The 14,032-nt window shown below is 39.4% G+C and overlaps 1 protein-coding gene across 4 annotated transcripts in view; it reads left to right on the top strand.

The window, feature by feature from the left end:
• Positions 1-14,032, top strand: part of col18a1a (collagen type XVIII alpha 1 chain a) — a 97,913-nt gene that overhangs the window by 71,506 nt on the left and 12,375 nt on the right. For 3 of the 4 annotated variants that reach the window (XM_042494722.1, XM_042494721.1, XM_042494719.1), the window contains 15 exons: positions 1,155-1,217; positions 2,093-2,235; positions 3,327-3,353; positions 3,635-3,841; positions 4,529-4,555; positions 4,740-4,802; positions 4,937-5,014; positions 5,089-5,139; positions 5,386-5,514; positions 5,648-5,710; positions 7,165-7,209; positions 8,396-8,527; positions 8,898-8,969; positions 10,230-10,256; positions 11,282-11,380. In XM_042494722.1, the coding sequence (XP_042350656.1) occupies positions 1,155-1,217; positions 2,093-2,235; positions 3,327-3,353; positions 3,635-3,841; positions 4,529-4,555; positions 4,740-4,802; positions 4,937-5,014; positions 5,089-5,139; positions 5,386-5,514; positions 5,648-5,710; positions 7,165-7,209; positions 8,396-8,527; positions 8,898-8,969; positions 10,230-10,256; positions 11,282-11,380 (1,226 nt within the window). The remainder of the gene's footprint in view (positions 1-1,154; positions 1,218-2,092; positions 2,236-3,326; positions 3,354-3,634; positions 3,842-4,528; positions 4,556-4,739; positions 4,803-4,936; positions 5,015-5,088; positions 5,140-5,385; positions 5,515-5,647; positions 5,711-7,164; positions 7,210-8,395; positions 8,528-8,897; positions 8,970-10,229; positions 10,257-11,281; positions 11,381-14,032) is intronic. The other variant, XM_042494720.1, reaches the window with a different exon arrangement.

Genomic DNA, 14,032 nt, shown 5'->3' with positions numbered 1-14,032 from the left:
TACCCCAAATCTTACTTAGAGATTGACCCAATGCTTTGCGATTGGAACCGGATGGTTGCAGTCCCTGCAATATCAAGTATACAAACATAGTATGTATAACAGTCATGTATATGATTTTAATGAGTCATTGACACTAATCCTGTATACAAAGATGTAGGTCAATTAAACAAAGCACATGCAAATAGACACGACATGAGCAAATGAAGAAACGTCTTCACCAATTAGACAACACATGCAGCATTAAAAAAAACATTCTGTGAGAAACTCAATGGATCACAATTACAATGGGGGGGGGGGTACACTAAAAAGTTGGGCACATGGCTTAGACACTACTTTTGTTGCCATAGTTTTTGGTTTATTAAGTTATTGATAGGCCATTATGTTTTTGGATTGTTTCAAGCAGCACTTTTTTCTAAATGCTGCAGTGTGTTGAGCCTACGGGGCCCTTTCATTGCCATCGGCAGATACTGGCTTACTGAAATATTATATTTTGTTGACAAAGTGAATATGTACAAAACATTAACCATAAATTGAAGTATTTTTCTTTTTTTTACATAATGAATGAATATTACATACACTGAAAAGCATCGTATTTAATGTCTCCATCTGCTGGTGGGCCCTCATGATGAGAATGTGCATAATAAGATGTTAATGCTAACAAGACAATGCTAACTTAAATCAGGTTGGGAGAAAAGTGGATGTATCATTATTGGTATCAGTTATTGACCAAATGTGTTGTGATATATTGGCATACTGACAAAATGTACAGTATTGTGCATCCCTACTGACTAAAACTGTGAAAATTTAACCATGAACTGGAAAGACGTTGACGTACTTTGCTGTATTTTAAGCTAACTGTAGGACAAAGACACAGCGTCTTGTCAGATGCATCAGTAAGCAGAGTAATCAGGATCCAGTCCATTTCACATTGGATAACAGATTACTTGAAATGGTTCCTTAGCTGTAATCATACACTCAGTAAAATCTACATTTTAAAAAACACCTTTTTTTTAAATGCTCAAGAAGTTGGATGTACAGAATGGCGGATCAGCTCTCACACATGGCCTCACTTTGTCCTGGAGCCCACGTGTGACTGACTTGAATTAATGTTCATCTGGAACTGAATTTAACACTGTCTTTTGCGTTGTGTTCAGCAAGTGACTCCCAGCACGTTTCACACTCTGTGGAGTCCAGCCCCGGACTTCCTGGGTCACCAGGTGGGTCGAGGTGGAATTAAAAACACAGAGACAAACATTCAAACCTCCTGTGCTTTATTCTATCGTTAAATGTTTTGCCTGCTTCATGTGTGCTCCTCCTGCAGGACCTCACATGGATTTCAAAAGCACACAATCCAAAGAATGCATGAGCTGTCTACTTTATGCTTTTGAATTCAGGCAGGATGGCAGACATGTTGGTATATGAGCCAGCAGGGGGATGGAAAATTGGGTCGTTCTGGCTGTAATCCTCTAAAAAAAAATGTACACAAAGTTCTTTTTAGAAGAGGGAGAGAGAGAGAGAGATGAATTTGCAATTTTTGTTGCTCTTCACAGAGATGTTTCTTTCTTAAAAATAACAAGGATTGGAAAATGTTGCATATTAGTTTAGGCTGCTTATGCTGTGATATGAGGTATTAGTTTTTTCAGTGAATATTCCATGCTGATGTATCACTGAAAAAGCCTGCTTGAAGTGGACATCATGTTGCTGTGCATGTCAGCAGCATTGGAGATGTGTGACTTCAATACAACTGAGGAAATGGTATGCATCTGAAACAAGCTCTGCTAAAAGTGACACACTCTGTGGGAAGAGTTTAAGGTCAATTCAGCTCACAGCAGAATATAAATATCAGGATGGTAGTGCATGCATGCAGGTGTGGGAAGGTGCATTCCTCCAAACCTTCACATGGCCTTTAAATCACAGCCCCGCACACTGGGATTCTCGCTCCATCAGGCAAAAAGTCATTTTCTCTTCCTCTTTTCTCCTCTTCTTTTGGGTCCTGTATATTGTTTGGGATGTGGGATACAATCATTCATCATTTTTGAAAGGTCTTTTCATGAGGGCATAAATGACTCTCTCCCTTTGTTGTTGTTTTCAGGGCCAGTTGGGGCTAAAGGAGAAAAGGGTGACCGAGGGGATACAGGAGCGAAAGGAGACAGGGGTCCAATTGGGCCGAAGGGAGAGGCTGGCTCTGGCTCTGGCTCTGGCTCCAGCTCGCGGGGTGGAGGCCGTGGAGAGAAGGTTTGGACCTTTTTTTATGATCTGCTGTGATAGTGGACAAAATAGCCTTTGTCATGCAGCATGAGGGGAACAGGACGCACTGATAATGCTAGGAAACTTTTTCTTTTGACATAATCTGTCCTTGGGAAAGTTGCAGTGGGCTGAAAGCAGAAGCAAAGACAAGAGCAGTGGTAGTAATAGCAGTGACATGTGGTTAAGTGTCCCAAAGGAACACTAGAGGGAGCTGCAAGCCCTTTTTGTTTTTTCAAGCATGTGCAATGTAACACTGTGTCTGCAAGTCTTAAATTCTGTTTTATAAATACAAGGGCTTTAAAGTCATTAAGTAGTCTTCAACATAAATTTAAGAGGTCACAAAAAATATATAATATAATTTATCCATCTGTTGGTTTCTTTTTTTGTCAAAATGAATCAAGCTCTTCTGCATGAAAGTCTCATTCCTGAACTTAATACTGTCTTTTTACTTTATACTAGCACTTATCTGCTGGTAAAATGTAGATTAAACTAGCACACTCTAATAACCCTATTCCTACTTAAACCTACCATATATACTTATCTGCAATGCTTGAATAATGAATGGATGACTTAAATTTGGTTAAAAAAAATACATTTAAAAGGTCTTACATTTAATTTCTTGTATAATGTCTTATTGTGCCAAAATGTTTTTTAAAGTGATTGTAAGTTTAGGAACACATTTCAAATGAGGAAAATATTGTGGGCCTGACATTGATTTCATTTTCTTAAAACACCATTCACACAATTCAAAAAAACCTTAATAATATGGTGTGATAACATACATTAAATGAGGAGAAAAGAAAACTAATACGCAGCAAAGTTACTGTCCTGTTACTGTAGGTTGATGTATATTGTTTGTAATGAATTGATGCTACTGAAACAGGATTTAATTTCATTTTTTCCCCTTAAGATTTTAATACAGCATTTGAGCCTGTAGCTCATGTTACTCAGCAGACTCCTAATGAAATTTGAAGTGCTTTTGTTGATACACGTCAGTGGATTTTAGTCATACATAGGTGAGAAAGCAAGACGAAAACTGTTGGCACTCACTTGGCAGTGTTTCTGCTTGTCCTTTCCAGGGAGAACCAGGGGAAAAGGGAGCAAAGGTAAGTTAGAGATTATCTTATTTTTGCGCTTTTGGCTCTTTGATTAAAGTCACCGAGAAATCAAGTTACAGATGATGATCTAACAGGGGTCTTGGGAAAAAAATGACAGAGAGGGCTGCTACAACATTACAATAGGAAACTGTAGTGTTGATTTCATTGTTTAGATATCTGTTGAAGTTGAAAGTAATCACAGTAAAGTAACACAGGTCCACCCAGAACTGACAGATGTGGAAAAGTTTTAGTCTTAACCTCAGTTAACACGGACGCTTCTTCATCTCCAGGGCAGCGCAGGCTTTGGCTACCAAGGAAAGAAGGGAGAGCCCGGCCCCATTGGGCCCCCCGGTCCCCCTGGCCCTCCAGGGCCTGCAACTGAGTTTTCAGTCGGCAGTGATGGCACAGGTGCTGCCAGAGTCCCCGGACCTCGAGGACCACCTGGACCAAAAGGCGACACAGGCCCCCAGGGACCACCAGGAAATGACGGAGAGCCAGTTAGTAGACTATAGTTTAAGTCTTTAAATTGAAACAAGCATAAAATTTAAACCAAATGCTTCTGTATTTGTTACATTTGTGTCTTTACTGTAAAGTAATGTTGTCACAATACCAGAATTTTAAACTTTGATACTATTATAAAAATATTTTTTTGAAAAGATACTCTAAACCTCTATGGATACATTGGCAAAAAGCAACAGAAGTCTCAGGCATTCAGAATGGGATAATGTTTTTATTAACAATCAGTGCAAATTGCTGATACAGAAAGAGTCACTAAACTCACACCTCCAGTCAGTCGATGGGTTTGTTGCCAGAGAGACTGCCGTATCAGCCACAGGTTAAAGACCATATTGTCATGTTCCTCTTTGTTTCATCAGAGCAGCCATATATTGACAATCTGATTGGTCTGATCTGTTTGGGGTTTTTCTTATAGCTTTGGTACTTTCTATACTATTAGATGTACAATGTTTAAAATTAAATTTTGAACCAAAAAACGTGATATGATACTTTGGGCAGCCTTACTGTGAAGCACATCTTCTCTGTTTTATGCTCAATTGAGAAACCAAGAGAAAAAATCTCTTGAGTTTTAAATGTTATTTGTCATTTTTTAAAATCACAAATGTGTCTCCAAGGACATGTATTTAATTTTGTTCTGTTTGTTTTGTTTTGTTTTTTCATTCTCACAGGGTGATCCTGGTGAGGATGGCAAAACCGTAAGCGCTTGTTTTTCCTGCACAATACCAAGATCACTTATAAATGACTTTAACTCTTACTAACTGTCAGAAGGTCATGTGATGATGGATTGTTTAAAAAAGATATCTATTCCTTAACACTCATCTTTTCATTGTATTAACACCAGGACAACCTCTAATGCCCTAACATTGTCTCCTTACACAGGGTCCTGATGGACCTCCAGGTTTCCCAGGAACCCCAGGTGACCCTGGAACTAAAGGAGAAAAGGTCAGACGATCAACAGAGTAAAAGACAAAGTACAGTAGAATGTGTCAAATAGACACATTATTTCAGTTTGAATGGATTCAATGGATGAATGGTTGTAGAAATCTTCGTTGTCTTAATGAGTCTCATGCACACAGGGAGACCGTGGAGAGGGTCAACCTGGCCCAAGGGGACCCCCAGGACCTCCAGGACCCCCAGGACCAGGACTCAGATCTGTGAGTTAATCTTGGCCTCGGTCACATGCTGTGATGTCCTGCAGCTACAACTGATTTCACTTTGTGTATTTCAGACTTTTGTGGACATGGAAGGCTCAGGGTTTCCTGATCTGGAGTCTGTTCGGGTGAGAAGAATTAAATATATAAACATTACTCTCAACAGTAGTGAAGCATGTCATCTTTATTACTTTAAGACTCTAACTAGCATCTGTAAATGTCAAACCACAAAGAAGATAAATTGTAGGTGAAAGATGTTTCTGTTTCTGGATACTTCCATTTTGATACGATGATAGCGATCTTAGATCTGAAAAGACATTAGAGATTAATATACATCTACTTTATGCAAACGCATTTTTGTTTTGTTGTTGTAGGGACTGCCTGGCCCACCAGGTCCCCCTGGTCCCCCCGGTCCTCCTGGTCCCTCTATAGCAGGAGGAGGCACAGCATCGAGTTCTGGGGCATTCGGACCACCAGGAAAGGATGGAGCACCCGGTCAACCTGTAGGTGTCCCAAGTGTTTGTCTCCCAACACTACTAGCTAAATAAAACTTTAAGCCCTCTGAATCATAATTAATATGACTATAGAGTGTAACTTAATCAACTGTATACCTGAACCAAATCTGTTGGACTCTAGGGCTTGCCTGGTTTGCCGGGTACTGATGGCCTCCCAGGAGCTGCTGGTCCCAAGGGAGAAAAGGTAATGTGACATTGTGACATTAATTGTTTCCTCTGTAAAAACTGACAAAATGTAATATTGGTATCCCGTGAACTTAAACCACAAAACTTCTCAACAGTAGTCACAGTGTAAACAATCTGTGTCAGTCAAGCTGAAATGAAAGCATAACTAAACCCTCAAACTTCTTTTTTTAGCTGAAAATCGATGTATACTGGTATATTTATTAGTGCTGTTGATGGATTCAGGTCAAAATATTTATATTTTAGTGCAAAGTATTTAAATTCTACATATTTTTTTATGAGAATATACGGAAACTGTCCTCATACCAGGCAGTTGAGATATGCTATTGGCTGATACTCTGTTTGTTGATGTATATGGAGGCAGCTTTTGTCACCAATCATAACTGGACCCATTGAAGAGACACAGCTAACGCTAGCTAGACCGTCTTCCCCTCCTTTCTATAATACAACACTGAGTGATGGGAGCTGTCAGTGACTCAGTGGGTGTTGAAAAATACATTTGGTGGGAATAAACACTAACATCGGCAAGCTAGGCTAATAAGCTTCCACTTCCTGAGCATGGATATATAAAGAAAAACTGGATACAGCGTTGGGGGCGGGTCATGTTCATTCCTATGAAACTTGCTCAGTGGCTAATGAAGCCATGAAAGGTATGATATTACCCAGATCCTCCACATCATCGGGCAGAGCCAGTGCATGACAGACTTTGTCGGCTGAGTGGCTAACTTCCAGTTTAGCACTCCACTAACCTGAATGGGGAAGAAATGATTAAATCTTGCGTCTTTTCAATACTTTTAAGATGTTCTTGGACTGAACAGATTAAATCCAGATAGTGAAACTTTGCAGGGGTTGTGATGCTCACAAAAAACAGACGTCTCTTTCCCAATGAAAGTCAATGGAAAAAAAGTCTTTATAGGCCCAATGGCATCAGATGATGGACCTGAAAACTGTAGTTCCACAGTTTGGCCACTGTGTCAAACCAGCTACAAAGTTGGTGGTGCAATTTCTGGGGGCTTTTGCAGTGGAAGCCAGTCACATGTTTGCTTCAGCTTACCTAGTGGGCAAAACTTCAATGCTATCAGTCCTCACAAGTGTTAAATGTTGCAAAGGCACACTGTAAATTGTTAATTGTGCATAACCAACATTAGCTTGTTGAAAAGGGGGAAACAACAGCTTGTATCAGCATATGTAGGCTATAAAGAGCTAAGACGTGTGGCTAAAACACTGGGTCTCTGATGTCTGCCAACCGCTGCCATGGGAACCACTCACTCAGAGGCTTGAGGTTTGGATGATGTTTCCACAAATATTTTTTCTAAAATGTTGCAAACCTGCACTAGGCCAAAGTATTATTACAATTTATATTTCCGCACAAAAAAAAAAGAAGAATTTAAATGTCAGTCTGACTGTAACTGGCATTTCTATTAAATGTTTTTGTCTTGCTCTCTGCTACACCAGGGTGATTCAGGTGAGCTGGGCCTTCCAGGAGCAGTTGGAGAGAAGGTACGAATTCATGACCCTATTTCCTTTCGTTTATTTTTTTACCTTAAAGTAGCTGCTATTTTATAGTATGATCTACACTCCAAGAGACATACTCCTGAGATATAGGTACATAAATTGAATGTAAGTTGGTGGTGTGTTTTTGGGAATACCAGAACTGCGTAAAGCAGGTTCACTAACTAGAATGACATATCAACTTCCATCCAACTATTCCTAAAGCTGCTCTCATCCCTTTCATTTCTCCAGCCGAGCTCCTACTTTTCTTTCCTCATCAATCTGCTGCCCCACTATTTATCCTCCTCCTACTTTCCTAAGCCTCCCCATGTGCAGGTAACTGGGCTCCAGCACGTCAGCCATCAAAGGGGATTTGTGTCTTCTAACAATATGCAAATGTTTCTCAAATATTGTCAGCTACAGACTTGATTTAAAGTTTAATCTGAGTGCTGGCTATGGTTTGGTTTAACACTTGGGGATGTCTGAATTTGGCCCAAGAACAATGAGCATGGGTCACTGAGCAGCTACATTATCCTGCAAACTACTAAATTGCACTCGTCCATACTAAATGCTGCATTACACAAGTATGAGAGGTTTTGTGCAGGATATGAGAAATAATAATTATTATTATTACTAACAAATGATTTTTAAAAAATCTACATTACCTTAACATTGTTAGATTCATTTTACTAATGGTGAAATCTTTGATTTTGCTTTTAGGGGCTGTTTACATGGCAACGGTTCTTGCATGAAACATTAAACTTTTGTTGCAGTTTGGCCTTTCATTCACACGACGACAACGTTTTGGGGGCCTGAAAACTCAAACTTTTGAAACCGTGTTTCAGAGGGAAATCTTTGAAAACACAACCCCTTCTGTCGCTGTGTAAACTTACAACACGCAGATCCTGTGAGAACAGTGACGTCACGGCCGCACGTTGTGCATTCGTGTGGTGCTCTTTTATGTTTATCATTACATGTTACACCACCAGCTATTGGCCTGGCATGCATACTACATAGTTTCAGTTGTTTTGAGGATCCATGTACACGAAGATAGTTCTCACAGTGTCATTTTTGGTTTATTTAAATGAAAAGGGAAGACTTTTCCATTCCAAGTGGGGCCATTCTCATCTAAATGTGGCCTAACCTAACTTTGTATTTTTATTCTTAACTCTGATTTTGTCATTCCACTGTACAGGGATCTCGAGGAGACCCCGGTTTACCAGGAACTCCAGGAGAACCTGGACTGGCTGGTCTTCCTGGACCCATTGGACCGGTTGGGCCACCTGGGCCTCCTGGACCTCCAGGACCAAGTTATCGTGTTGGATTTGTAAGTTCTTGCTTTGTTTTTCGTGAAGATACCTTTTGATTGAGTTGACAAAAAAATCTCCCAGAAAAAGATTTTTAAAAAACCCATCATTTTATTTGTGTAATTTTGTTGTCTGGGACAGAGCACCAGGATAGCTTCTGATAAAATAAATGACGATATGAAAAGATGTTCAGTAACAATACAAAACAGTGTGTATTGACAGCTGTGGTGCAGATACACTGGTGTGGTCAGGTTGTTTGTTCAGTATATCAATGAGGTAAATCATCTGAGGTGACATGAAAGCATTCAATGTTAAAATAAATAAAACTGGAGAAAAAAAGCCAAATTTTAGTTTGGCTCTTTGTGTTAAAATTTTTTTTTGTGTTTGAAGGATGACATGGAGGGCTCTGGTGGAGGTTTCAGCAATGGACTTCCTGGCGTCAGAGGACCAGAAGGAAGACAGGTCAGTACCCCGTATTGAAGGAATACTTCAGGTCCTATGGAAGATGATATTGCGGTTTTAAAATCTTCACATTACAGTGTTTAAAGTAGGCAATAGTTCTTACTTGGGATACAATTCTTAAAATATTTGTATGCCCCATATTACAAGCCAGAGTACATCTGTGATCCCAGATCTGATCAGCAGCTTTAAACTGTGTTCATGAAGCCACTTTGTAGGACAGAATCGGATGCAAGATATTGGCTGTTTTATTTTCCAGAGTGCCATTGACAGAGAAAGTTAGGAGAAATTAAATCTGAAAATAAGATTAGTCTTTTACGGTTTTGCTTCTTAATCAAAATGCAGTCTTGTGGCAGCACTATTGTAAATTTTGAAGCAGCAAAATAAATGTTCATCACCATAGCTAGCCTCACACGCATGTTCTATTTACATTTCACCTGAAAATGTAATTTAAATTTGTTGATCAACCATGTTAGTGTAGTATTTCTGCAGAAATAAGCATCTTGGCATAGCTCAGATAACAGTCGCTATCAAGTAATGCTGTGGTCACTGTAGCTGAGGTCAGTAAAGTTTTCATGGTAGTAAGAACAAAAAGTTGCAAGCTCAAGCAGATAAATGGATGCAACCAGCACTTTTTTCAAATCCTTGTTTACTGGTTTTAACTTTTGCAAAAAAGTTAAAAACACTAAATCAGACACTAATTCCAAATGCGCTGTATAAATGCCCTTAATAAATCAGCATATCCTTAGTTTTTAACCCTTTGAAAACTGGGCAGATTGGCTTGAATTCTTAAAAAAAAAGACATGAGAATAGGCATTAAGCAATTTTAAAAGAAATGTCCCAGTAATTAGCAAGAAATTAGTTAAAAGTACAAGAAATTTAGGAGAAAAAACAAACAAGAAATAAAACAAAAAAACAAAAGAAAAATAAATAAAATTGGTAAAGTCAAAAAAAGTTGCTCATTGCCTTTTTCCCATATTTTTAAAGGAAATCAATCCAATGAGCCCAGGGTTTAAAGGTTTTAAAAACTTGTGATTGCAGCACTAGAAAGCTGATGTCAATCTTGGTTTAAAAGGGTTAATCAGAAATGTATGAATTCGGAAAATTTTAGAGCATTCCACAGAATATGCTGTTTACATGATACTAAACCATACTAAATTCAGAATATTATCATATTATCATATGGTGGAATTTTAGTGAGCATGCTAACATAGGCAAGGAAGATATACTCGAAGCTGCAAATAATCATATGTTTGCTTTCAGGGTCCTCCTGGCATGCCCGGACTTCCTGTAAGTAACTGAAGTCATTTTTCTAGTTATCTGTCATAAGCTGGTCGTCTTTCCCCCTTCTCCAACTCACATTGTTTATTTACTGTTTTATTTTTTTATAATAGCGAACTACTGAAAACTACTGAAGTTAGTTGAAACCATAGACTGTAAATAAAGATGGATGACGCGCCCCCACTTACCACCTGTATGCTGAATTGAGGTTAAAATATCCCAAATACGAGCATTGCCATTTTGAGAAGGTGATGTCATTGGGAGCCGATATCGATATCTGTGGTGGGGGAGTTCCCGCCCAAACACCTGTCTGACCAATCGTGAGCAGCTCCATTGAATGTGAGCGCATGGATTGACTGTCACAGCTGTCAATCATGGCGGATAAGCCCCTTTTGAATAATTTAATAACTCATTAAAACCAAACTTATCATGAAAACAAACACTTGAACAAACATCAAGGCGATGAGAACTACCTTCAGAGACAGAAACCATCTTTGGGAAAAATTTATTTGGCGTGTACTTTGAGTTTTTAGTTCAGCCTATGACCATTCACTAACACGGAGGGGCGGGCCTTATGACCTGTACTGCAGTCAGACACCAGGGGGCGATCAATATTGAATAACCTCACTTTGGGAGAGCTGTCATGGCGTCCATCTTTATATACAGTGTATGGTTGAAACACACAAACAAGCCTGAGGTAGAGCCACCAAGGACTGAGCAGGGGGCACACCCTCAAGGCTCTTAATGAGATTATTTAGAATTCAGGTTTGGTTATTGGCGGTAGACTTATCCTTGTAACTCTCCTCTACTGTCGTCTCACTTGTTTTTTTCCTAAACCATTGAGGTCCAGAAAAATACGCTGCAGTTTTATTGATTGCTAAGGGGAAATAAGGTCCTTGTCCTCATTGATGAAACAAATAGAGGGGGAAAAAAAGGCTATTCAAGTAAACTTTTCACATTGTGGGAAGTAATGCGGTAATAACTTTTTGTGTTTTACTGAATTTTGTTTTTTTTTTGTTGGTGTACCTCTGCAGGGTAAAGCTGGGCTGCCTGGTATACCGGGTCAGAAGGGAACTGAAGGTCGTGCAGGAATAGATGGACGGCCAGGGTTGGACGGCTTCCCCGGACCTCAGGTAAAATAGATCTACATGAAAAACTAGAATTAGCATCTTGTGTTTGTACATCACCGTAAATCAATCAAATTGAATGGGACACTTTACACACATCTTCCCAACAGCAGCAAAGAAGATCCACACAATTAGCACAGTTTCAAGGTGAACACCCAAAAACTAATGTCACCAATTCAGGATCTGACCAAATATCTCCCCTTCCCTTAGATATAACGTTGAGTAATGGCCAGAAAAGTGTTTTTGCAGAACAACAAAAACAAAATCTAATCAGTTCAAGTGGGCGTTAGTGCTGAATTTTGAGAAATACTCTCAATGATGAGATATCACTTTCACGATGATGAGTCTGATGCCAGTGACCTTGACCTTTGACCAGCAAAATCTCATGAGTTCATCCTTGACTCCAAGAGGATGTTAGAACCAAATTTTAAGAAATTCCCTCATGTTGTTCTTGTGATACTGTATTCCTGAGAACGGGATGAACAGACAGACAGATGACCCGAAAACATAACACCTCTGGCCATGGCTGTCGCTGGTGCTGAGGCGGGATAAGATTATTTCACACATCAGCTGGATAGCAGAGGTCAAAGTTGTAGTGTTATCACAGTGTTAGATGTTTGAAACCTGTGTGATTTTAGGCAGCATTTGGTTTACAATGTTACACTACAGACAGCAACTGTCAAAATGATATGTGACTTTAAAGGAAACATTCATGCTTTGTGTTTTGTTTCTTTGCCGCCATGCCGGCGCCATTGCTAGAGGCATTATGTTTTCAGGTTGTCCGTCCCCCAATTCTCATGGACATGATATCTCAAGAACGTCTTGAGGGATTTTCTTCAACTTTGGCACATCAAGGATTAACTGATAGGATTTGGATGGTCAAAGGTCACTGTGACAGCAAAAAAAAAACATTCTTTTGGCCATAACGCAAGAATTCATACACTATTTCTGACAAAATTTTACACAGCGGTCCAACAATGTCATAACCTAACAAACAACGGGGTAAACATAATTTACTATTTTAAATGCTTATGTTTGTGGAACATTTCCCCTTGAGGCCTTAACAGGTAAATTCATAACATCTTTTATACTGAGTGCATTCTGGGTGACAAAATTATTATTTTGTTGTTCTGAGGAAAAACAACCGAGTATGCAGACTGAAGTCATACAAATATTGGCAGAATGCAGTAACAGTAGCAGAAAGTGCCAACCCCTCACAAAAACCCCTGTGTCAAACAATTTTGTAAAAAAGTAACCATAATAGAGGGAATGAAATGGACTGTGCAGGGACAAAGAATAATCATCTTTTGCACATCCTGCTGCTGTTTCCAGCAGTGCAGAAGAAGTTAAAACACAGTTTGGCCACAATGAAGAGGCACTGAAGAGCTTTAGAGTTTATCAGTGTCAGGAAAACTGCTTTAAATATACTGTAAAGTTGGGATCTATCACAAGTCATACCCAATATAAGAATTAAAGTTATTCTTGTTTTGGGGGGGGGGTATTTCTGCCTTTACTGGATAGGACAGAGACTAAGTGTGAAAGGAGGAGAGAGAGGGGGGAAGACATGCAGCAAAGGGCTGAGGCTGGAATCGAATCTGTGACTGCTGCAGCTAGGACTTAGCTTCTGTTCATGGGGTGCCTGCTCTATCCACTGAGCCAGTGACGCACCAGTGAAAGTCATTCTTGACCGTGGAAATAGCAATTTAACTCAAAGTCCGCATTCTACCTTTTTCAAGAGCTTTCATTTGCTAGAGTTTGTCCAATTTTCATGGAAACAGCTAAGTTGTTATTCATACTTTGGTCACAACAGCTCAGAAAACTCCATCCACTGTAAGGGACTGAAATCCTGTTATTGGCCTATAATGGCCCTTCAGTTAAGATTTTTTTGGCCATATACTCAGTATATTTTCAAGAAAGTTTGGAATTGATAAAAATTTTATATCCATTTCTTAAACCTTTTGAGATGAATGAAGAAAGCATTTTCCCCCCATTTGATATTTAAAAACACTTGTTTTCAGTGAGGAAATACATCGATCTGCTGAAGTAAACATAAATTAAAGCTGCAGGCAGTGATGAAAGGGTCCTTGCACACCCATGTATGTTGGGGTACAGGTGAACTCCTGCTAAAATGGTCGTTCATTTCTGTGAAAATCGGATAATGCACGCAGAGAATTTGGACCTTGGAGTGAGATATTTCACATGATGTAGTACTTCCAGCGGCCACTAGATGGCACTGGAGGGCACATAAATTCTACATCATCTTGGTGTACATCATTTTTAGACCGGACCATGAAAATTTCATGTAAATTAAAACATAACTGTCTTGCAAGGCTTACTTCTTGTTGCCAGTTGGTGGCGCTATTACGACTAGTGTATATTGTCATACAGATGTGTTCATGGAGAGACCCTCATCAAACCTATGAAGTTTCAGGCAGATCGGTCAATGTACACCAAAGTTATAACAATATCCTGTTTCATAGCTAAACGTTAAAATTCTACACCCTACCATGGGAAAACCACAAAAGTTTTGCACGGACCTGTGATAACTTTTCATCACCAAGGGATTAAGACTGGACACACCAAATTTGAACTCGATTGGAATAATCCTGTAGGACAAGTTCGCGAAAATTCGAGGCTGGAAATCACCAAAAATGAGCA

Source organism: Plectropomus leopardus, chromosome 10, assembly GCF_008729295.1.
Source record: "Plectropomus leopardus isolate mb chromosome 10, YSFRI_Pleo_2.0, whole genome shotgun sequence".
NCBI lineage: Eukaryota > Metazoa > Chordata > Actinopteri > Perciformes > Serranidae > Plectropomus > Plectropomus leopardus.
The sequence above is the reverse complement of the archived record's forward strand: the minus strand, read 5'-3'. Positions and strand labels throughout refer to the sequence as shown.